General features: G+C 44.0%; 2 protein-coding genes across 8 annotated transcripts in view; one reads left to right on the top strand and one right to left on the bottom strand.

Moving 5' to 3' along the window:
* Positions 1 to 23,944, top strand: part of HEATR4 (HEAT repeat containing 4) — a 44,014-nt gene that overhangs the window by 9,176 nt on the left and 10,894 nt on the right. For all 4 annotated transcript variants that reach the window (XR_006203943.1, XM_042943719.1, XM_042943717.1 and 1 more), the window contains exons 5-16: positions 2,352 to 2,555; positions 3,770 to 3,913; positions 7,299 to 7,478; positions 9,154 to 9,314; positions 9,961 to 10,065; positions 12,388 to 12,506; positions 13,401 to 13,581; positions 14,326 to 14,395; positions 15,199 to 15,388; positions 16,067 to 16,145; positions 16,851 to 17,010; positions 18,440 to 18,498. Coding sequence is in view for 3 of the 4 variants with exons in the window: in XM_042943719.1 (XP_042799653.1) it covers positions 2,352 to 2,555; positions 3,770 to 3,913; positions 7,299 to 7,478; positions 9,154 to 9,314; positions 9,961 to 10,065; positions 12,388 to 12,506; positions 13,401 to 13,581; positions 14,326 to 14,395; positions 15,199 to 15,388; positions 16,067 to 16,145; positions 16,851 to 17,010; positions 18,440 to 18,498 (1,652 nt within the window). In the remaining variant the exon portion in view is untranslated. The remainder of the gene's footprint in view (positions 1 to 2,351; positions 2,556 to 3,769; positions 3,914 to 7,298; positions 7,479 to 9,153; positions 9,315 to 9,960; positions 10,066 to 12,387; positions 12,507 to 13,400; positions 13,582 to 14,325; positions 14,396 to 15,198; positions 15,389 to 16,066; positions 16,146 to 16,850; positions 17,011 to 18,439; positions 18,499 to 23,944) is intronic.
* On the bottom strand, positions 13,599 to 21,038 carry RIOX1 (ribosomal oxygenase 1). 4 transcript variants are annotated; one of them, XM_042943724.1, is made up of 3 exons: positions 19,124 to 21,038; positions 17,593 to 17,769; positions 13,599 to 13,673 (listed from the first exon to the last, which is right to left on the bottom strand). In XM_042943724.1, exons 1-2 carry the CDS (start codon positions 20,939 to 20,941, stop codon positions 17,629 to 17,631), a joined length of 1,959 nt encoding a protein of 652 aa, XP_042799658.1. In that variant the 5' UTR covers positions 20,942 to 21,038; the 3' UTR covers positions 13,599 to 13,673; positions 17,593 to 17,628. The 4 variants fall into 4 exon arrangements, with proteins under 4 accessions (XP_042799658.1, XP_042799657.1, XP_042799656.1 ...); XM_042943723.1 differs by lacking the exon at positions 13,599 to 13,673 and having other exon boundaries at positions 17,365 to 17,769; XM_042943722.1 differs by lacking the exon at positions 13,599 to 13,673 and having other exon boundaries at positions 17,647 to 17,769; positions 18,886 to 21,038.

Genomic DNA, 23,944 nt, shown 5'->3' with positions numbered 1-23,944 from the left:
TGAAATGTATACATTTTAAAAGGATGAATTTTATAGTATGTGAATTCTACCACAAAGATGTTATTAAAAAAAGAAACCCCCCTGCTGCATTCAGATGCCTCACCACCTGCCTCACAGGCATTTTTTCCCTAGTGTGCTAGATGCCTGCTCTCTTCTTCCCTAGAACACAGAATATTTAATGAACAGAAGCTGTGGAATCTTTCCAAAACTTCTTTTTTTAAATAGTGTTTGAAACTGGGGGCACCTGGCTGGCTCCATTGGTAGAGCCTGCAACTCTTGATCTCAGGGTCATGAGTTTCAAGCCCCACGTTGGGTGTGGAGCCTACTTTAAGTAAATAGTATTTGAAATTGTTCTGGGAGAAGGCAAGTCAGAATAGTAATATACATACACCTTCTTATAACTATTTTACTCCTTATCTCAGGAAATACTAGGTATGAGAGAACCTGAAAAAAAAAAAAAAAAAAGGAAAATTCCTGGAGTTAGATGTGGGTAGATTATTTTACTCTCCATTTTGATTGAATTGAAAAACTTAGATAATTTCTTTAAAATGACAAAAATTCTCAAGATACAAAGTGTACTTACTGCTATATAGCCTTAATTTCCCCCAAATCATGATATAAAACTCTAGTGTGCCCACAAGATCACTACAGTTCTTATATATTAAGCATAGGTCTTATGGTACAAAGTCAAAGAGGCATCATTTGTTTCTGCTAAAAAGCATACTGTGCCTTTTATACCACAGAAAGCCACAAGGTTGTTTCTTCATGTGCTCCCTTCAGAGGACTTTTTTTTTTTTTTTTTTTACATTTATTTATTTTGAGAGAGAGAGAGGAGTGAGCGAGCATGGGGGAGGGGCAGAGAGAAGAGAGAGAAAATCCCAAGCAGGCTCTGCACCATTAGTGAAGAGCCCAATGCAGGGCTCCATCCCACGAACTACAAGATCACAACCTGCACCAAAATCAAGAGTCAGACACCCAACCAACTGAACCACCCAGCCGTCCCATCTTCAGAGGACTTTTGACATAGAACGTGGCTAATGGGTGTGTTTTAGCCTGCCTAGAACTTAAAGGACCAGAAGTAGAATTAGTGTTGGCAGTTGTGCATGTTTATTCCCATGGAGGTTAAATACCAGAGATTCAAGACTTTCTCACCACATCTTTTTTAACTCCCTGAGCAGGGGGACAGAGGAGGAAAGGAACTAATCCAGCCATGTCTCACTTTCTTGGGAGGGATTTCAAGCAGGCTGAGAGGAAAGAAATGGTGGAGTGTCATGTGGCAAAGTATCGACTCCCTGGGAGCTGACCTGTCTGGATGTGGTTCTACCACTCTGGCTGCACACCCTATACTGAAAGGAAGCCAGCCCTCAACAGGGTGACTGAGCTCCTCCAGTATGACCAACCTGCGGCAGAACCATTCGGAGGGCATGCTCTGTATGGGCATCTGAACTAAACTGCCCTCGAGTCTCACAAGACTCTTTACATTAGAAGAAAGAAATGGTACTGCCTTCCTTGCTCAAAGGGAAGAATGGATTCAGAACAAATCTAAATGTGTTAGAATGAAATCTTGGAAGAAACACAAACCATTGGTAGTGACAGATTAGAGCATGAGACTGATAAGTGATGCAGCAGATAATGAATTTGGTAATCTGGAAAAGTTTTTATCTGTTTTGCCTTCTCCACACAACTGCTCTTCTTAGGAAGAGGCTTTCTGAATTTGACACCAGGGAGATCACCAAGTCTAGAAAATGTAACCAAATTTATATAATATGCTCTTCTGTCCTCAAATTTCCAGCTGTTATTGGTCAGAATGAGGAAAAAGTCAGAGATACTAAAACCTTTCAAACTTAGCAGCTTGTAGCAATGTTCCTTCTCCCAAATTAAAAACATTAAAAAGAAACATAAAACCAGCACCTGGCTGGCTCCAGCGAAGAACATGCGACTCTTGATCTCAGTGTCATGAGATCGAGTTCCATGTTGGTTGTAGAGATTACTAAAATAAACTTAAAAAAAAAAAAAAAAAGAAAACCTCATAAACTAGGAATGGACAATTACACTCTACCTAAACTGCAATATATCAGATACTGGATTTTATGAGAAAATCTTATTACATATAAACATATTTATGTTCGTAAAGATTAAACTTATAAAAAGGTTTGCACAGATCTCAATCCCCCCCTACCCCACCCCCTCCATCAGCATGGCTTTATCATGTCTGCCATCAGGACTTCTCCTAACTCTCTATAATCACGGGAAAGTCTGCTCTCAAGAGTTTTGTTTCGCCTTAATGCTAGCTGGGAACACAGGGTCTAGGGCACTGGGGTAAGACTATCTCACACTGCCCTAATGAACAGCCTGCAGGCCTGTGCAAGGAGTCCCGCGCTGGATTGCTCTGCCCACCCCAGTCAAGGATCTGCTGCTCCAGGTGGATGAGGAGGATGTGCCCATTAAGACCAGGAGGCTGAAGAAGCAGGAAAAATCCCAAGAGAAGGCTATGACTTGGGAACTGGTGGTGCTGCAGCGGATGCTGCAGGAATGGAAGACTGCCTGGGCTCTGAGTAAGTGAAGGGATGGGGGTGGGTCCAGAGATAGCAGTATATATTTTAGGGAGGAAGTTCTTACCTTGGACTAGTTTCTCAATCTCTCAAAATCCATTCCTTGCGAAACATACAAATCTGGTTGCCTCAAGTTTACAATAGAGAAGAGCCTTTTACACAATCATAGTTGACGTATAGGCTCTTTGCATTGGCAGGTTTGACTTCAGAAATTTGTGTATACTCACTATCACCACATCGAGGACTCTTCGCAGACAGGGCCTGTCTCATGACCTCTGAAACTTCATGCTCAATAAATGATGCAAGAAGGGAATGACGAAATATGCTGTCCAAGCAATGGAAATGTAGTAATCAAAAGAAACTGTAGTTGGCTGTGGTATAAATAACCCTAGTCTAAAATGTGTATGTGAGGCTGGGATTCTCATATATCCATTCTGCCTTTGGAGATATGGGCGTAGAAGGCTGAGTGCCTAAGGGCAGAGTAAAGGCCTAGCAAGGACTGTGTAAAGCTATAAGACCTGAGGACTCAGGGCTGCTGGCCTGCAAAACGCGAGACTAGTTTAATTAGCGTGGGACAAACAGGCAATCCATCACATATACTAGATTAGATAAACAAAAAAGGGTTGAAAGAGATTGAGAAAAACCTACTTGATGCTTGCAGAGAAGTTAGCAATAAAGTGAGGAAGACCCTGAAAGCCAGATAGAAGAGCCCTCAAAGGCAGGGAAACATAATAACCACTAACAGTTGAGCCCTTGTCAGGCATATTGCTAAATACTTTGTCCAGTTAACTCATTTAATACTCAAAGTAGCTCAACATGGTAGGTTCTAGTATCATTCCCATTTTACAAATGAGAAATATTAAGCTCAGAGAGGTTAAGTAACTCATCCAAGGTTACACAGCTAATAACTGTGATTCCAAACTGGGTATGTTTGACAACAAAGTACCCTTAATCACTATGTTTTATCACCCCTATTTTCCATATGGTAACAATGAAGAGCTATTTAAACAGAGATAGAATATAAAATGGGATGGGGGGGGTGAAGTTGTGTTTGGGAACTGCCCCAGAGGGCCCATGGATTATCAGAGAAGTAACTTCCCAAAGAACCCTGGAGCCCTTTATTTGTCTGAGCTAATGTTTTGCTTGAATTGTCCTAGGAGAAAGCAGACTAACTCTAACCTGATGGTTTTCTTCTCATTTCCCTCCCTGTGGCATAGTTACTGAGTGGCACCATGAGACAGTAGAGGGCCTGCTGCGGGGCTTGGGGGACATGCATGATGACATTCGGATCCGAGCCATCATCACATGTGCTACAGCTGCTTTAGAAAGGCCCCGGATTGCCACCAGCCAAGGGGACTCAGGTCAGAGCCAGAATTGAACTGTTTGAGAATATAAGCAACTCAACACAGCCACAATGTTAACTGGTGCAGACCTTCAACCTTATCTGAGATCATTTTACAAATGTGGAAACCAAGGCCCAGACACTGGCCTGAATACACACAGCTTATCATCAACGGAGATGAAATTAAAATTCCCGACTTATGGTCCAGTGCTTTTTACATCACATTTCATTACCTTTTATTTACTCAGCAGTTTCATGGAAGTCCACATTGTTCCACCTTGAGAGATCCCATTTGTAATAGCCAAAAATTATATATATGTGTGTGTGTATACATTGTAGTCATCAAAAGAAACTGTAGTTGGCAGTGGTATAATATACATACATATATGTATGTGTGTATACACACACACACACACACACACATACAATTCACTTTCCCCTCCTGACTCTATTTTAGCACTTCTTTTGACAGCACATCTGAAATCCAAACTGAACTAATCGCCATAGACCCCTCCCCACTTTCCAGATCTCAATCAGCAGCCCTACAATACATCTATTTGCTGAGTCAGGGCCTTGGGAGTCCTGGACAAATCCTTATTCTTCCCATAACCAATAGATTCTACTCATTCTGCTTCCCTTTTTGTATATTCATCAGTCAACAGATGAATATAAAAAGAGGGAATTCTCTTCCCCCGACTCACTTCCCAGTCCTAGTCCCACCCCATGGCACTCCCGAGTCACCAATGTTAGTTTGGCATTTCACATCTTTCTTTGTGCTTTTCCAAATATATGCCAACATGCATGTAGGCTTTTCTACTTATTATAAAAATGAGTGAATTTTATCAGCCATTTCCTAGTTTTTTCTCCTTTAATTTGTGCACACGATGAATTCTCTTGTTAGACTATAACAGATCATGATATATTATTCTTTTATTACTCCACTGGGTTTGATTTGTTAATATTTTATTTATTTGTTTGCTTGTTTATTTAGAGAAGAGAGAGCACAAGCAGGGGAGGGTCAGAGAAAGGAGAGAGAGAGAATCCCAAGCAGGCTCTGCATGGTCAGCGTGGAGCCTGACTCAGGGCTTGATCCCACAAACCATGAGATCACCTGAACTGAAATCAAGAGTCGATCAACACTTTACTGACTGAGCCACCTAGGTGTCCTGATTTGTTAATATTTTAAAATGTTTTATTACATTTGGTAGTTTACTTCTGTTAAGTTTTAGTTTTTGCTAGCTTTATAAAATGAACTAAGGACACAGCCATTTTTTCCAATGGTCTTAATCTTTTGGGAAAGCAATGTCAATAGCTTTTTTCCTTAGTAGTAATAAGCACTGAAAAAGGAACATTTCCCATCCACAACAGCCAGAACTGTAATCTGCTGAAGCGCCAGTTTAACAACACAGAAGGACCCAAATGATAAAGTGCTATTGAAAGGACATAAAACCAACTGACTTATTTCTCAAATGCCCTCACATTTTATGTGAAGCCTGGACTGGCACTTTTTCCTCTTTGCTGCTGGTAGCATCCTAATATTATTCTGTCCTAATATTTATTAGTCTATCATAATAGTCTGTTTGCTTTTTTGCCTTTCCTACCAGACAAGGAACTCCTTAATGGCAGGAACTAATTTTATTTCTACGAAGTTGTTAGGTTTTTTAAAGTTTCATTTCACTTACTTTCTATCTACCAAGTTCCAGATAAAGGGCATTTCTGCTACCGGTTTTTAAATCTGCTGGAAAACTCATTTCTCTTTACCTGATTAACTTCTATACTTGTCCTTCAATTTTCAGCTATCAACTCTTCTGAAGAGTCTTCCCTGCCCCATTACCCAGACTTGGTTCATTCGCCCCACTACATGCTTCCACACATATACTTTTTTTTAAAAAGCTCTATGCCCCATGTGGGCTTGAACTCATGACCCCAAGATCAAGAGTTGCATGTGCCCCACATATACATTTTTTATTGTATACTTATTTCCTTGGGTATTAAATGGATGATGTATTTTCAGTGCCTGGCACAGATAAAACCTTCAGTAGGCAGCAACTGATTATTATAATCTTATCCCCAGATCTTCCACATACATACAAAGAACACTTTTGTCTGCTCCGAATTATGTCTTCCATTTGATCCCTTTCACATGTTGGTGTCTAGATTGATTTGTCTTGTTTCTTCCCCATACATTCTCAAAGAAAATTGTCTTACTCATTATTTCTTGAAATACTCGTTTGACTTCTACTTCTACATATTCCCCTAAAATACATGTTTCCATCTAGCCTATTCTTAACAAATGGCAGAGTAGCCCACAGCAGTAATAAAACTGGACATATAAGAAATCTTAAAATTCCTCGTCACAGGTCCAGCTGTTTCTTCTTGGGAAGTCAGTTAGCCTATATGAATTTCAAATTTCTTATCTCTAAAATGAGGATAACTGTGGATGAAAGGTTAACAGGCCCCTTCCCCTTCTACTTGAGAATTTGAACTTTAGTTAAAATGCCTACCTGTTGCCCAGATAACCTGATCAGGATAGGAACTATCTTTATAGGCAACATTGTTTATGATAAAAATAAACTCTGATAAATCACATTTGGACTGGAAAAAACTGTAAATGAAATATAAATACTTCAAAGGGGCACCATCCTTTGGGCTTCCATGAATGCTGTCACTTAATAACAGGCATACCCTTTGTGGACCCTGGAATTATATCTATGGAGTTGTTCTAAGACATACTAACTCCTGTGGAACATAGCACTTGTCCCCAGAAGGATGTATGGAATGCTGTACAAACTGCATCATGAATTCTGGCCAAAAGGAATGCCTGCTGCTACCCTGTTGGCAAACTGTGCTCCTATCTTATATTCTTCTGAAGACTGGTGCTTTGTGTGGCCTATAAGTCTTGTGAGTCTGTTTAAACCTAAAAAGACTCCTGAAATAACTCACATTTCAGGTGGGCTCTACAGTTAATACCTGCCTTGCCTACGTCAATGAGGGCTAGAAGGTTGAATGGGATAACATGAAAACACTGTAATTGGCAAAGCACTACCTAAATATAATTGCTATTATTATTATTATAAATACAAAAAATATACGTGGTAAATAGGTTGATTGTCATCACTAAAACTAATGGTGAAGGTCACCATCGTCTGGCTAGAAACCTTCTGCAGCTTGAATCCAACTCTTTAGAGGCCAGATGATAAAGGATTGGGAACTGGCATACCCAGCACAGAAGTGAGCCATAAAAGCCTGCCCATTGCAGGGGCTCAGCTAAACTCTTATTAAGTAGCAGTAAGCATCTGCAACTGAGACTGAGGCCGACCACTGTGTGGCTATGGGAAGGAAGCTGTGTTTCAGGGAAAATCAACGTGGCTAGCACTTCTTACCTGGGTCTCTCTTGATCATAGACAAAGAGACCGTGAAGGCCCCATCTATCAAGGACTTGCCAGAGGTTCTACAGCCTGCCCTGGAAGCTGCTCTTTGTGATAAAAACGCCAATGTGCGGATGGCAGCAGCAGTATGCCAATATGCCATACAGTCACACAATCCCCTTGCCCGGGACATCATGCGGACTGCCCTTTTAAAGGGTGAGTAACTCCTTGTCACTTCTGACCTGGGTATATGGGGTAAAGACAGGACATCTCACCATCAGCTTTTCCTGATCCTTTCTTCTCCAATATCATGCTTTGTGATGTCTACTGTATTAGAGGGTTTGGGTTTATGTTTATGAACATCCAGAGATAGCTATTCCTAGGGTACTTTTCCAAAATGGGTACATTGCCACCTAGTGGTACCTAAATATTTCATGGATGCATTTGCCTAGAAACCATGTCCCGTTTCATACAAATTTACTTTTTAAAGAAGTTTGTGTTTAGGGGCACCTGGGTGGCTCAGTCAGTTAAGCATCTGACTATTGATTTTGGTTCAGGTCACAATCCTAGGGTTGTGGGATCAAGCCCTGCGTTGGGCTCTTTGCTGACAGCATGGAGCCTGCTTGGGACTCTCTTTCTCTCTCAATCCCCTCCCCCCTCCCACCCCCGGTCCCCACTTCACACTCTGTCAAAATAAATAAACTTAAAAAAAAAAAAAAAAAGGAAAAAAGTTTGTGTTTGTGTGTTTATGTATGTATGTATATAATCTCTACACCTAGCATAGGGCTCAAACTCAGGACTCCGAGATCAAGAGTCACATGCTCTTTGGACTGAGCCAGTTGGGAGCCTCACCACAGATTTCCTTTTATTTTTTTAAATTTTTTTCATGTTTATTTATTTTTTGAGACAGAGAGCATGAGCAGGAGAAGGGCAGAGAGAGAGGGAAACATAGACTCCAAAGCAGGCTCCAGGCTGTGAGCTGTCGGCACAGAGCCCGACGTGGGGCTTGAACTCACAAACTGCAAGATCATGACCTGAGCCGAAGTCAGATGCTTAACCAACTGAGCCACTCAGGCACCCCACCACAGATTTAACTTTTTTTTTTTTTTTTTTAATGTTTATTCTTGAGAGAGAGAGAGAGAGAGAGAGACAGGGAAACACAGAATCTGAAGCAGGCTCCAGGTTCTGAGCTGTAAGCACAGAGCCCGATGTGGGGCTCAAACCCAACTGTGAGATGATGACCTGAGCCAAAGTCAGTCACTTAACTGACTGAGCCACCCAGACGCCCCCACAGATTTACTTTTAATTGAAAAGATGTAAATACTAAAGAATACTTTCTAAAAATTAAAAGAAAAAAATCACCCCTGTTCAAACACATCATGCTTCCATTCTCTACATTAACTTACAGGCATTGTCCACATAACAAAGCAAAAAGTTGTCAGGTGATTTGCCCAAGGGGGCTGACCCCTCTCTGAAAAAGTGTGTTTCTTCCTTTCCTGGGGGCCTGAGCAGACAAGGACAACTGGCTGACTGGTTTGGCCTTCTGCATATAGACCTTCAAAAACCTAATTCATCGTCTTAAGAAAGCCTCCACTCTAGCCTTCCCAATCTCTAGTGGAATGAATAATTGTATCTCTTACCCAGGTCGTAAGAGCCTTGTTGCTGTTACCCAGTAAAAGCCTTTTAGGATTTGACTTTTCAGGTTAAGATTTTCAGTCTATATTGAAAACCTTGATGTGATCCATTTAAATATAGGCGTTGACTTCTACACAGGGAGGGGCACAAGGAAGTGAGATACCAAGCAGGCAACAGCCTTGAGTACCAATGCTGAAGGCTGACTGTTCACTCTGTGGGAGAGCAGATCACCATTTTTTTTTACCCCACCTGACAGGTAACAGCGTGGACAGCTGGGCTGCAGCTCAGTGCCTGGCTCTGGAAGGTGCTGCCACATACCCCGTGATTAAGAGGATCCTCCAGCAGCTGTTTAACAAGAAGAATGAGGACACTGAGCAACAGTCTTATATGCTCCTGAGCCATCTCAGTGGGGAGACAGTATGTGTCCATTACAGGGTCAAAGAAAGAAACCAAGTTGTGGGGAACAATTGAGTCTTTGAGGTCAGCACGTGTAAGGAATCGAAAATGCAGGTGGTTGAATAAGACGATCTCCCACATAAAGCTGGAAAAAGCATGTGGGTGAACTGGGGTATGCAGGTGTGTATACAAGGAATAGGGACACCTGCAACCTGAGAGAAAGGTGAGAAAAGTAGGTTGCAGATGGTTTCTGTGTTTGCAAGAAGAGTTGTGATATGTAGGATTTGCTTCTGCTACAAGTTTAGAACTGAAAACTGCACAGGCCCACAAGTGTGTTTACTTTCAGTAGAGATGTGAAACTCACAAAGACTGAGGCATATACAAATCACTTTAAGAGTAAAGATAGTTAAAGAGAAGGCCCCAGGAGTCTCTGTTCAAGTTACTAAATCTCTATTTTGTTCTCAGATTTATGATTCCAGAAGTCAGGGGGCTCAGATAGAAAAGTACCCTGTATCTTATAAACTACTCTTTCCTTTTTGGAGGGATGGGCATCTCATGTAATTGTGACATTAATTATGCTGAATGCCATGTTAGGATAGAACTTCTTCAAGGCTCCAGCATCTCTCAAAGTTATCATAAGTATCCACATAAGTCTTCCATTCCTCAGACCCTGATACACACCATGCTTGCTGTGGAGCTGAACAGCCACCAGTGGAAGGACCGGATTGTGGCCTGCCAGGCTCTTGGGCGGATCAGTGGAAATGTCAGTTTGGTAAGTCTGCTGTGTTTCCAGGACAGAAGTCTAAGCAAAAGGAGGCTGGGAGCCCTTCCATGTTTTGCTGCTTAGTATCCCATTCTTACCAAGCAGGTCTTTGTCTTCACACTGCTACCTTAGTCCTTAACCCAGGATTATCTTCATATGCCACCATGTTTGACTCAAGCCACCTGCTCCTTAGCATGGTAGCAAACCACAAACTGTAATCTACCCACAAATAAGCAAAAAAACAAAAAACAACCTAGGAGAATTTAGAAACTTTTATAGTACTTTTACATTGCCTTAACATTAATCTACCATTAAGTATCAGTCAGTGACACCTCCCTCCCCCCCCCCCCCAACTGGTCCTTCAGCAAATCGTTTGAGAAGTATGGACTTAAACTACCCAACAACCCAACCATACTAGTGTCTATGTTGGCTCTGAGTGTTCAGCATGTAAAGAAGGTATAAAACATAGTCACTACTGTGGCGCCTGGGTGGCTCAGTCAGTTAAGCGTCTGACTTTTGGTTTCCGTTCAGGTTATGATCTCACAGTTCGTGGGTTCGAGCCCCGCATCAGGCTCCGTACTAGCCGTGTGGAGCCTGCTTGGGATGCTCACTCTCTCTCTCTGTCCCTCCTCACTTGCTTTCTCTCTTAAAATAAGACTAAACACACAAATGATTCAAGAACAAGTGATAAATGTAAGATACACTCTTAAAATTTTTCAGAGACATTATTGTAGGCTGAATCTATCAGTTTAAGTTCTGGGAAGGAGTGTGGGACAGATGGACTAGACTTGGACAGAACGGAAGAGGGACTTCCAGGCAAGGTAAACCCTGACCATCATTTGGGCTTTCACTTGACCTGCTTCTTGCCATTATTTTTGAAAACATCTTCAGCTATCCAAATGGGGATATCCCCTTCTTCCTGTGTGGCACTGTATCTTTTCCTTATAACACTGAGCACTTCCAAAATGGCCCAGAACACTGCCATACCCATGAGAAGTGAACACCTTCCACCCTCGGACCCTCGCATGTTGAGTGGAAAGCCCAAAACCTGGTAGAATTCAGTAAAATCACCTGAAAATGTTTTAGTCTGGGTTAATTCTGCCCCAGCTGCCATGTACCCTTCCTCTAAAGTGCTGACCAGCATCACAGGCATGACCTGGGCTTGTTAGAAGGGCAAAATGTCACTTCAGGCTAACTCATTCAGAATCTCCATTTTAAATCTGACTCATTTGCACATTCACCTCCTTAGAACTTGGCACTCAAGATTGCCAACTAAAAGTAAAAAAGGCATGCAGAGCAGGCAGGGGACTGACCAGATAAAAATGAGCACTTCACGTCAGATTGCTGGAATGAAGAAAGGCACTATGTGTATTGGTCCTTCACTCATTCAGTAAGCAAGCAGTTTCTGACCACATCCTACATGCTAGCCACTATGCCAGCACTGGGGATGCAAAAATATCATGTCTTTTCTTAATAAATGTTATAAATAGCTACAACAGAAGCAACTGTAAAGCATTACAGGGATTTCCTATGCTTGCAGAGGGCAGAGGAGAGTTCAGAGATACTTTTTGAGCTAAATCCTAAAAGAGAGGTTTCAAACAGGGAGAATAGCTTGGGCACATTTACACAATCATGAACTACAACTGTAGTAATCTTTGTCTCTTCCCTTCCTTTTTTTGAGAGGGGGAGGGAGGAGGTCAGGAAGGGAGTGGGGAGAGAGAGAGACAGAAGGAGGGAGAGAGGGGCAGGCAGGCAGAGGTCATGTGGGGGGAGGGAGAATCCCAAGCAGGCTCCACACCCAGCTCAGGGCCTCACAACTGTGAGATCATGACCTGAGCCGAAATCAAAATCAAGAGTCGGATGCTTAACCAACTGAAGGCACCCAGGTGCCCCTGTCTCTTCCCTTTTGAATGAAGTACTAATATGTAGATATAGTCACATATACAGGTCAACTGTCATGCTTTGTCCAGAACACAGGACTTTTAGTACTAAACCTGGAAAAATCCCAGGCATAGTGGAATGAGTTGGTCACCCTATTAATGTATCACCATCCCATTTTAAGTCCTTCAAGTACAGATTACATTGACCCCAACATAGTGGTTTAGAGCCTAAGCTTAGCAAACTGGGTCTGAGTCCAGGTTCTAGCATTCAACAGGTTAACCTTGGGCAAGTAAACCTAAGACTATTTTGTCATCTGCAAATGGTAATCTGCCTCACTGGACTGTTTGGGAGGATTAAGTGATGGGTAAAAACACCTGGCACAGAGCCAAGCACAAAATTGACATTCAATAAATGGCAGCTATTTTATACCTAAATTATACCTCTTTATAGGATATGAAACATAAGTTGATCCAGCTGATGCTGAGTGACTGGAATAAGGAAGTGAGACATGCAGCGGCCCGAGCTCTGGGGCAAATGAGCCTTGGGAAAGAGGTGCACGACACAATCAGGTAAGACCTAGTTAACACGCACACAGTAACTTTTCTATTCTTGTGTTTAGGAAGCCTGGGATCCAGTCAGCCAGCATCTGCTGAGTTGCTTTGTATGCTTGGCATTGTATTAGGTCCCACTGCAGGATTATCTTAAAAACAAAAATTACCAGTCCCTATGGACACTAACAATGTGCCTAAGGAAAGAATCATTAATTGAGTGCCCACTAGGTGTTAAGCACTGTTTTGGATGTTTGAGGGTTCAAAAGCATGACATGATTCTGATTGTAGAGGCCAGGCATAATTTACAAATGCTTAGTAAGGTCAGCTTTCAGAGAGGATGGATAAGAAAACTACACAGGAAGGGACGCCTGAGTGGCTCAGTCAGTTAAGTGTCTGACTTAGCTCAGGGCATGATCTCGCTGTTCATGAGTTCGAGCCCCACATCAGGCTCTCTGCTGTCAGCACAGAGCCTGCTTCATATCCTCTGCCTCCCCCTCTCTCTGCCCGTCCCCTGCTCTGTTTCTCTCAAAGATAAATAACCACTTTAAAAAAAGACTACATAGGCAAAGAGAAGGGAAGACATTTCCAGGCTGGGAGCCAAATGCACAAAATGAGGATGGCATGTGTGAGGGCAGTGGAGAGAACTAGACTGTAACAAGAGGTACATGAAAGTTTCCTTTATTCAGTCATTCAACATAGTTTAGTGCCTAGCATATGCTAGTAATAGGGGTCCAAGTAAATAATGGAGGTATCTACCCAGTGAAACTTCAACCTCACAGGCATAAGGCTGACTAGGAAAGGGTGGGAATGGATAATGGAGACCCTACAGAGGTTGGATTTTATCTTGAGGGCATTGGTGGTGGGGATGCCAAAAGTTTAAAGAGAGAAAATAAAAGCACTTATGCTTTATAGAGTCAAGCTGAGTCAAGGAAATATCCAGGAGCGTGTGGAAGCTCTCTCCCTTATTGGTGGGCTCAAGCTCATGACCGCCAAGCTTCTCCCAAGTTTCCTGAATTGCTTCTCTGATGACTTCATGGTAGTTCGGCGGGCAGCCTGTTTGGCAGCAGGTGCCCTGCAGATCCGTGATAAGATGGTGAGTCAAAGAAACATGTTGCCATCTTACCTGATTAACCTGAAGAGTGCATTACCTGAGCTTCCCTTGTTGTGCATACTACACTCACCATTCTGTGGGGACACAGAACGAAAGATCAGAAACTGGAAGGTTAGGGGGTAGACTGGCCACATCAATCAGTTAGAACCACATTTTGCTCCCAGCCAGCCCAGACTTAACTCTTGAGCACATCCCTGAATCCTGTTCTCACCTCAGTTATGGGCTTTATGATCAACTCCAGTGAATGGAGTTATAATCCCTAATTATTAGGGGGAAACCTGATTCAAGGTGTTCTAAAGAAGCCTATATGACCACAGAACTGTGAGTGGAGGAAAATCTAGATAAGCGATAATTCAGCTACTGCACTGTGTGTGTAGACCAGTGCTTCAGCCTCTAGCTCATTTGTCACTAGAATTGACAGAAGCCCATTTTTCAGTTGTAGAGCATTTTTTATTTGCGAGAGAAAGCGTGTGCATGTGAGCAAGGGGGAGGGGCAGAGGGAGAGAGAGAATCTCACACAGGCTCCACACTCAGTGCATACCCGATGTGGGGCTCGATCCCATGACCCTGGGATCATGACCTGGGCTGAAAGCAAGAGTCAGACACTGAACTTGAGCCACCCAGGTGCCCAATTATAGCACATTTTAGAGATAAGAGGGGTCCCTGTCTCTGGTTCACTTTTCCTCTGGTCCTCTCCACTCAACACTGCCCTTTTATTCATCCCAGGTCCTTGAATGCCTTTTGAACCTGATAGAGAGAGATCCTTACTGGAAAATCAAGGCCTTTGCCATTCAAGGTATGACAGGAGTGGCCCCAGCTCTTCAACTTCAAATAGCCTCCCAAATGCTAGTAAGATCCCCAGAATCTCTCTAGGAAGGGGATAAGGTGTAGCTGAAGGGATGATTACACCTTCTCAGAAGTTCTTGCCTGAGAAATTAAAGACTATTTTCTTCTTTTTAATTTTCAGTTAAAGATCCCAAGTCTAGATCTCTGTCAAACTTGTTAAGGCAAAGGGCTGACAAGACAGTCCCTGCCAATAGAATTAGGACTAAGTTCTAAGTAGGTATCCACTATAGGACTCTGTAAAAGACCAGATTCAAGACTGCTGCAGACTTAAAACCCTGCCCTCAAATTTTCCCAGGGTTCCTTTTTAAGGATCTTTGGCATTGCTTCTCTCTTGGACAATCTTTGCCCAAGGTAAACCTGTGAAGTAATTGTGTGTCCTTTCCCCATCATCTTGACTTGATGAGGCCAATGTTCTGAGTTATCCGCCCCATTATCTCATCCCTAGATAAATAAGTAAATTAGTTTATTTTCATATTGTAATGGGTAAAGATGGGATGGATCCTCCCTCCCCATCCCCACAGGAATCCTTTGGAGACAATGTCCTACTTTAACCCATCCCTAAAATTCTAATGATAATTGTCATCCAGAAAAAGATACCAACAAAATACTTAAAGATTTGCAATACTTAATTTAGCAGGTAGCTGTCTATGTGTTATTACTATTTATTAATAAGGCCGTTTCTGGATGTTAGGATATAGCCAACTCCCTCTTAAGTGACAGTGGAACATACATACTGCCCTCTAATGTCTGCAGCTTTGGGTCAGATTGGCCAAGTGAGTCCCCAGCTGACAGACCTCCTGCTCTGGGCCATCCACTATGAAGAGTCACCAGGTGTACGACTAGAAGCTTGCCGTAGCATCCTAGCCCTCAACCTCCAAGGGGACCGGGTCAGGGACACCTTCCTAGATGTGCTGCTCCTAGAGAACCATGAGGCTGTTCTAAAGTAAGCTCTGAACCTGACTCCTGCCGTGACCTCTTATACTGCCCACTCTCCCATCCTTGTTAACACAATACATCCCTGCGTTTCTAGGCTGTCTAATGGCTGTAAAAGCACAGGCTCACCTGTGCCATCCACCTACCTACCTACCTATCTAAGTGGGTAACAGAAAAACTGGCCTAAATTAGATAGGTGATGAAGTTCACATACCTGTTCTCCATTCCAGGTGGTTTTAAGTTATTCATTTATCCAGCTAACATTTATCAAGTGCCTACTGTGATGACAGGCTTTAGAGTCAAAAAGACCAGGGTCTGAATCCCAGGCTCAGGTATATACTAGCAATGTGAACATGGGTAAGTTACTTAAACTTTCTGAGCCTGTTTTTTTATTACCAAATGCAGATTATAAATCTGCCTTATGGGTCTGTGGTAATAATTAAAGAGATGACATGTTTAGTACCCACCATTAAGGTGTTCAATAAATGGTACCATTAGTATCTTCGAATATATCCTCCTAGAAACTACACCAACATCCCTATAAGCTAAGCACCATACCAGTTTTGCAGATAAGGCTCAGCAAAATGCAGTGAAGATTGGAATTTAGGATTCTTGTCTGATTCCTACTCCTGTATTTTCCACCGATACGAGGATAAGAACAATCTAAGAAGTACCTCTTATCTTTCAGGGAAATTCACCAGGCCATGAAGATACTCAACTTAGAAAATGAAGGAAACCAAGAAATGTTTCAGGAGATCAAGAACAGGGTAGTTAAGTGCAAGCTATGTTTTCAAGAGTTCCTCAGACCCTTTTCACCATCACAGAAATACTTTCTACAACCCCTCAGATACATATTTTCTGAAGATACAAAAACATCTATGCAAGATCAGAGTATAAAACCCTATTAGTAAAAAAAAATAAAAAATAAAAACAATCACCGCATCAGCCTATCAAGTAGCCCTCAAAATCAGGGTTGTTGTTTCTGAAATATATTTCCTTCCCCTCCCATTTTCTGCCCACCATCAACTAAACCCAAGTTGTTTTTTACAAGTAGACCTAGAGATGGAATGAGTGGCTAGAGCTAGACCCCTAGATTTTCCTTTTCAACCTCCTAATCTGGGCTTTTACCAAAGAACATTCTAGTTCAACAGGTGGTTCTAATTTTTCAGAGTTGTTAGAGGAGATGAAGAAACAGAGGGACAAAGACTTTAAAAATGTAAGATTCTTCCTTCATATAATTCACAAAACCAGCTTCACATCAAGCAAGCATTTCTTAGGTTCCTTTCATCATGCCCAAAAAGCTAAAGTAAATTTCTCATTAACAAGTGTAAAACCAACATCAGAAGAGAATGCTCTGAGGCATTGTACCACCACCTAACACCAACAGGCACAATACATTACTTTATTAATGCTTTTTGATGATTTGCAGCCTAATACAATTGTTTTTTTCAACATCATTTCTTCTCATCTAGATTCAAACACTAAGCCAAAAGGACTTGCTGACACAGAAAATATTCAGGATGGAGAGGGCCATAGGAAAAATGAAGGAGGAAGCAAAACGTGTCTACTGGCAGCCCAAGGAAGGGCATAAACCATTGAAACTCCATACTTTTCTACAACAAACTTTTCAGGGTAGGTTCCCTAGGGGTGAGTACTATCACGTGACTCCTTTAACAAGCCTTTTCTGGGATCTGGTGTTTGGGGAGTTTAGTTTTGAGCCTGGTAGGATGAGTCAGGAAAGGTTACTACCTTTCCTTCTTAGCTGCCATCCTTTTAGTCCTTTTATTTTTTTTTCTGTCTGTCCCCTGGTTTTTATTTGCTATTTTGTCACTTAAAAAAAAAAAAAGAAAAAAAGAGGTAGTTCTAACTGAACTGATTTGAAAAGTTAGGTCCAAAACTGACAGATTAGAAAAACAAGAGTATAAAACAAACCAAAAAACAAACAAACAAACTACCGTATGTTCAATTAAGCATCCAAACAAAGCCTTGTGAGTTTAACTTTTAATAGTAGTTACCTCTGGAAAGTAGAACTGGAGAGAGAGCTATCATTTTTATTTTATGTACATCCATGCTTTCCCAACTTAAAAAAAAAGACCTCAGAAAGTTCTCAACCTTATATATAACTGCACCTATCAGATATGGTGATAGGCTCTGAAAGTTCCAGACACAACCTAAATGAAGTGCAGACATCAAGCTGTACCAAAATATACTTACAAAATCTGTGTGCCCAGGTGTAGCGGCAGCCTCAGATCATTCAGCCAGCTGCCTACCAGCCACCACCCCAAACCCAGGTCTTCTGGTTCCAAGTCCAGTGCTCTCTCTGGTACACCAGGCTCTTTTCCACCAACCATGAAAATATTCACTTTCCAGGTTTGGGGAAGATTCTTCCAACTGCCAGAAAAAAATGAGAGTGGAAAGTAACTTGAACACCAGCCTCCCTTCATGGCCAGCTTGCTATAAGTTGGTTGACTGAGGCCTATGATAGCACAACTAGGTGACAAGCTGTCCCTTGGGGAGCAATGCCAGCCACTGATGCAAGCAAGCACGGAGCAAAAACATAATGCACTCTTAACTTTTCCAATAGGATTGTGCTGTTTGGGGTTCAAGTAGCATGATTAAAATGAATAAATTACCCCCAAAGTTATAGAATTGGCCTGAATCCTACAACCACCCCAAGTTACCTTTCACATCAGTCATTATAGATTTTTCCTATCTCCCACCCCCCAACCCAATTCCTTCATAATAATCTAGCCTTTAAAAGGAGAAACATTCTTTGGCACTTTAATTAATAACTTTTCTAACATTCATACAAACTCACAGTAGCAAACAAGATACTGACCCCAACCCTCCCCCCAAACTGAAGAGAACTCAAATGAAGGATGCAAATTCCAAATAAAAACTTCTAATGTCTCAAGCAGAATGACACAGCAAGTGCTACACAGTACGCTGAAGCCTGAGGGTGATGAAGCTGGTGCTCTGAAATGATCAGGGATCAAAGTTACTTCTGCAAAAATTGCTCCTTCTTTCCACCTCCAACTTCTGCTTTTACTTTTGTGCCTAGATGAAGTGGTGATTCCTGGAAAACCATCTGAAATTTGTGACATTAAAGCAGTCATAAAGGTAAATGTGAGCAGTCATAAAGGTAAATGGTTATCAAGGTAAGAACATGAGTCCCTCCTACCCCACCCCCCTGCCAAAAAGATGGTAATGGTGGCTAAGAGAGAATCACCACTGTCTTGCTTCCAACAATCACGAAGAAACTAGTTCAGGTTAGAGGCATCTTGGTGAGCAGCAGCCCCTTGTCATATAACATGGTCGCTAAGGAAAGCTGGTCCTCCACCGTGTCACAGGGCAGGTCCCCTACTCTCACAAACTCTGGGTAGGAGCGGAGCAAAAGTTCCATGGCATCAGCTTGCTGTGGGTATATCTCCAAGCACTTAGGCTCTTCCAGATGATAAACACGGGAGTTCTCCACTGTATAATAGAGAAACAAATGGCCTCCCTCACCCACCAGCCGAGCTATCCCATCCTGAAGCATGTGCACTTCGGTTTCTGTTGTCAACTGGGCCCCCACGTTAACAGGTTCTCCAGCCTCCCAGCGAATTGGGAGCCCATAAACACTTAGTGCCCTCTCCCTATCAGTCAGCACAGGGGGCAGAGAGTCGTGGATGAAGTCTTTGGCTCGCTGGTCAGCCACAGCATCGACAGGGGCAAAGTGTCCCAAGCGGGCAACCAAGACTCGCACCTTCTCCATAAAAGCGGTTCTTCGTGGATCCTTGGAATCTGAGTGCTGGGCCCCCATGTAATCCATGAAATCTCGGGGAAGACCCCTTCGGAACTCCACATTTTCTTCCATGGCAGCCTGCACTGCCAGGGGCAGGACGGCCTCCAGGAAGTCGCCCCAGGTATTGCGCTGGTACGTGGACAAGGTGAGGTGCAGAGAGTGCACTCCATCCTGGCATTCGGCTTGGTGAATGAAGCCCCGAGGAAAGTAGAGCAAATCTCCAGGTTCCAGCACAGTCTGCAGCACCGGCTCACCGAGGTCGTCCTGGCTGAAGTTGGGACTGGATGTCAGGGCCAGCTCCTCGGTCGGTACCCGGGGTCGGTACACACGCCAGAGTTTCCTACCCTCCAGCTGCAGCACAAAAGCCTCGATGTCGTCGTAGTGGGGGGCAAAGCCCTGCGAATTGGGGGGCGTGAGGTAAACGTTGGAGCCTGCCATGCTACCAAACTGCTCTTGGAGCACGGCCAAAAACTGCCACACTGTGGTCGAGAAAGCCTGCGGACAGAGGAGGCGCAGGGAGCAGCCGGCCTGGTACAGGGCCCAGGCGGCGGCAGGCAGCGCGCGGCCGGGGGGGTTCAGGGTCTCGCGCCGCCCGTTGACGTACCGAGCAGCATCCAGGTGCTGCCCGAACTGCACCTCCTCGTGGCGCAGCATGGAGTCCAAGTCTGCGGTGGAGAAAAGCCCCTGATAGTAGGCGTGGTCCTGCCGCCGCACCAGCACCGCCTCCCGCTCCCACAGGCGCCGGTAGAAATGGTCGGGCGGCATGGGCGAGATGAGCCACTCAAAGAGGCGCGCGGCCCGCCGCCGGCTGCTGGGGATGCGGTTCAGCTCCGCCAGGACGCGCTGCAGCGGCGAGTCCCAGGCCAACTCCCCGCCGGTGCTATCCACCTGCGGCCCCGACAGCGTTGCGGGGGCCACGGATGGCGGGGCGGCCGCCAAGTGCTGGGCAGGGCACAGCAGCGCCGAGGTCTCCACCACGCGCGCCGGCGCAGCGGGCACCTCCACCAGGCGCGCGGGAGGCGCGGGAGCCGGCACTAGGCGCGCGGGCAGGGCGGGCGCCTCCACCAGGCGGGCCGGCGGGGTCTGCGCCTCCACCAGGCGGGCCGGCGGGGTCTGCGCCTCCACCAGCGCGCGGGGGGTCTGCAGGGAGCGGGACGCGGGCGAGGCCTCCAGCAGCTCTGCAGGCCCCAGGTGACCGTACGGCTCTCGCCGGGCCGCATCCGGGATGGTCGCTGCCCCACCAGCCAGCGGGTCTCCAGGATCGTCGACCGTCGACTCCACCCTCGAGTCCTCCGAGTCCTCGCTCGGCAGTGTCTGGGCCCTCAGTGCGGCCATGCGGGACGCCACGCTTCTCCTCAGCTGCCTTCGGATCTTCCTGGGCCTTAAGGGCAGGGCCAGGACCGACCCGCTGTGTGGCTGCGGCTGGCGCCGGCGTCTCAACCGCCCGCGCCTCAACAGCCCTGCGCTAGCCCGAAGCCCATCCATGGTGGGAGCACCTTCTGAGCCGGGCCAGGGCTGGCTAGAAAAGAGATCTCGCGGGGAGCGGCTGCGGGGCACTCTGGGAAGGGGCGCGGCCTCTAGCCGCCTCCGGATTGGCCACGCCTGCCATTCTTCCGCCCGGCGCCTCCCTCTCGCCCGGCTGGTAGTCTGTCTCTCACCACCATAGCGGAGTAGCTGCCAGATCAGCAAGGATTTCACGTTTGCAGGGCAATTTAAAAACCAAATTGCCGGGAACTCTTTAATCTCTGTATATTGGAGTGTGCCCCAGGACGTCCTCATTCCCGAACAGCGTGTTTCCCAGCAACTTTGCACGGGAAGTCTCGAAATTCTTATTTTCAAGGAATGTCCTCGGGCAAAGAGCGAGATTCCTCAGGCAAATTTCAAACCGGAGTGGGGATGGGGGGCGCACCGGGTCGTCTTTCTGAGCAGATGACGTCATTGATTTACGCAGTAACTTCCCTTCTCCTTTGGCCAATACACAATCTCAGTAACTGTGGAGGGTGGGGGGAGCCTGGCTGACTCATTTGGTAGAGCATATGACTTGATCTAGGGGTTGTGAGTTCAAATCCCTCCTTGACACAACCTCAAATTAGAAAAAAAAAAAAAAAAAAAAAAGCACGGATAGACAAAATTCCAGTCATTTCCCTCTCTATGATATGAGAAAGAAGTTAAAAAAGAAAGTTATGAGCTTTTATACTTGGATTCTTGATATCTGCCTTTTTCATCCCATCTGGGATTTTGTTTCATTAGCTACGACTTCTCCAGAGTTTTGGATCACACATCTGAATCTTAAATTGACTTCTTAAATCTGAGCCTCTCATTTAGCAGGCACTGTACAATGTGGTAGGTATGAGGGTGCAATTGTTGAGAACGGCATGGTCACTATTCCATGTAAGTATTATTGCTTTGTACACAAAGATTCTGTGTCTTCATTTGAATCATTTAAGATAAATTTCCAGGAATTGAATTGCTGGGCCAAAAGGCAAGATAGTTTTTGTTATTGTTAGAAGGTTTTACCAAACTACCTTCAAAAGGGTTTACCAAATTGTCCTAAAGAGTTTAGTGTTGCAAGCAATTAGGAGTATGTTAGACTACATGGCCTATAGGGCCTTTTCACTGGTTCTATTTGATCCCCAGTCCTCTGGACTCCAAACACTTACCAAAGCTTTTAGGTTTTACCCTTGCCCATGTGTCACATCCACCTTTTAAAATTTCTGCCTGTAATATGGTCTATTACAGTGGCCCACAATGGGGGCGATTTTGCCTCAATTGGGGGTGGGGTGGAATGTTATAATATATAGTGAATAGAGGCCAGAGATGCTGCTAAACATCTACAGTGCAAAGAACACCCCCCCACACACACCCAGATAATTATCTGACCCAAAAGTCAATAGTGCTGAGACCAAGAATTCCTGGTCTATTATAAGTAGTCTCCCAACTGATCTCTATCTTTGACCTCTCCCTGTGCTAATTTATAACACAGGTAGCTACAACATTAATTTTCTCAGGTTTGTATTCCCAGACTTGCCATCACCCCACTCAAAACCCAGCTGGTATTCCATCCACCAATCCAAGTTCCTTAGCTAGGTACTGAAGTCCTGTAATGCTACAGCTTTATCAGCCACAACTCTCCCAAGCTCTACTTCTGTAAGTTAAACTATTTATTGTTCCTTGCCTATGTTCTCCATACCTTTACTCATGCTGTTTCCCCCAAATACTGTCCTCCAAACATCTTTTGCGAAAACCCTTATTAAAGCCCATTTCATATTCCATCTCCTCCCCAAAGGCTCTCCCATCTCTCTAAGAGAACTTTGACCCTTTTGCACGAGCTTAGCACCTTGTGCCTTGTATTGGTATATCATGTGCTTGTCATATTCCTTCCTAAACTTCCTAAACTGTAAACTCTTTCAAAGATGGTGGGATTTCAAGGAAAGGTCTTCCTTATGCCTTTTTCTCTTGCTTTTAGCAAACTGCCTTTCATACAAGAGGTGCACGGGAAATGTTTGTGGGAAACAGACCAACCAGAATTGATTCCTTGTCACTCATTAGTATCTGTGGCATTATTAGCCCAGTCAAGTTACTCTCTCAGGTCTCAGCAATCTTATCTGTAAAATGGGAATAATAATTAAACTTACTTCTTCATTGAGTTGTGAAGATAAAATAATGCATATAAGGCATTTAGCACAGGGTCTGGTACAGAACTAAACACTTAAAAAATGGTAGCTATAATAATAATTTATTATTATGGAGCAAAGCCCTATAACATGGCTTGTGTGCCCTTGGCCTGGTTTGGAGGAACTTGGAGTGGGATAAGACAGGAAGTTCTTGAATTGGGCAAAGTGACAGCTGGGATGGGGAGATTAAGATTATTTTTGCATATGTTCCATGGAAGTTTAAGTAAATCTACAGGGACCATATCAGACAAGGCCATTGTGTAAGGCACTACTCTGCAGTTATTAGACCAAGGGTCAAAGTATGAGCTGGGGCGGGTGGCAGGGGGGCAGTATCATATCCTCCCAAGTCCTGTGTCTAGTTTAGGGCTTCAGTGTACAGAAGAAGGGACAGCAGGAAGGGGATCCCTCTTCTTAATTGACACACAGGTTGTGTGTGCTGGCAAGGCCAAAATATCAGATCCCTGGGGAAATGTTGAAGAAGGTAGTTTAGTTTGTCACTGGGAGATTTAACTACCTTTTCAAAGGGAATAGTTTTCAGTAGACTAGGGATACATCCTGCAGTGAACTAGGGGGATGGGCTGTGCTTCTGGGCTCACAAAGCTTGGAAAGAAATTCAGCTAGAGGAGAGCTCTAAATTTATATTTTCCACATCCGGTACAAACATCTCCTCTCAGTGTGTCCTGTGACCTCATCCTTTGCTTTTTCAACATTTTGTGATTTCCGCAAAGAATGTTGTTGCTATCTGTCTTCTAGTTTCCCTTGTGACTGAGAGACATCTCTTGGAGCCTGACTTTTTAAAAATTTCATCACTTTTCCTGTAATGCTACTTAGTTCTCACTATAAAAGCAGATGTTAATAACCATCTTCAGAAATATAATTGAATGACATGGAATAATGTTCTTAATGTATCATTGGGTGGGAAAAGAAGCAGACACAACAAGCATTGCAGTAGGATCCCATGTGGGGGGACATTTATGTATGTGTGATGTGTATGTGTATATTCACCTATCCATATATGCATACATACTGTTAAAAAGCAACATTTGAGTAAGTTTTCAGATCTAATTGGCTTTATTCAACAAATTTATGAATTAGGAAGCATCCCATC

This window comes from Panthera leo, chromosome B3 (genome assembly GCF_018350215.1).
Source record: "Panthera leo isolate Ple1 chromosome B3, P.leo_Ple1_pat1.1, whole genome shotgun sequence".
Classification (NCBI taxonomy): domain Eukaryota; kingdom Metazoa; phylum Chordata; class Mammalia; order Carnivora; family Felidae; genus Panthera; species Panthera leo.
This window is presented reverse-complemented; position numbering and strand designations above follow the sequence as displayed.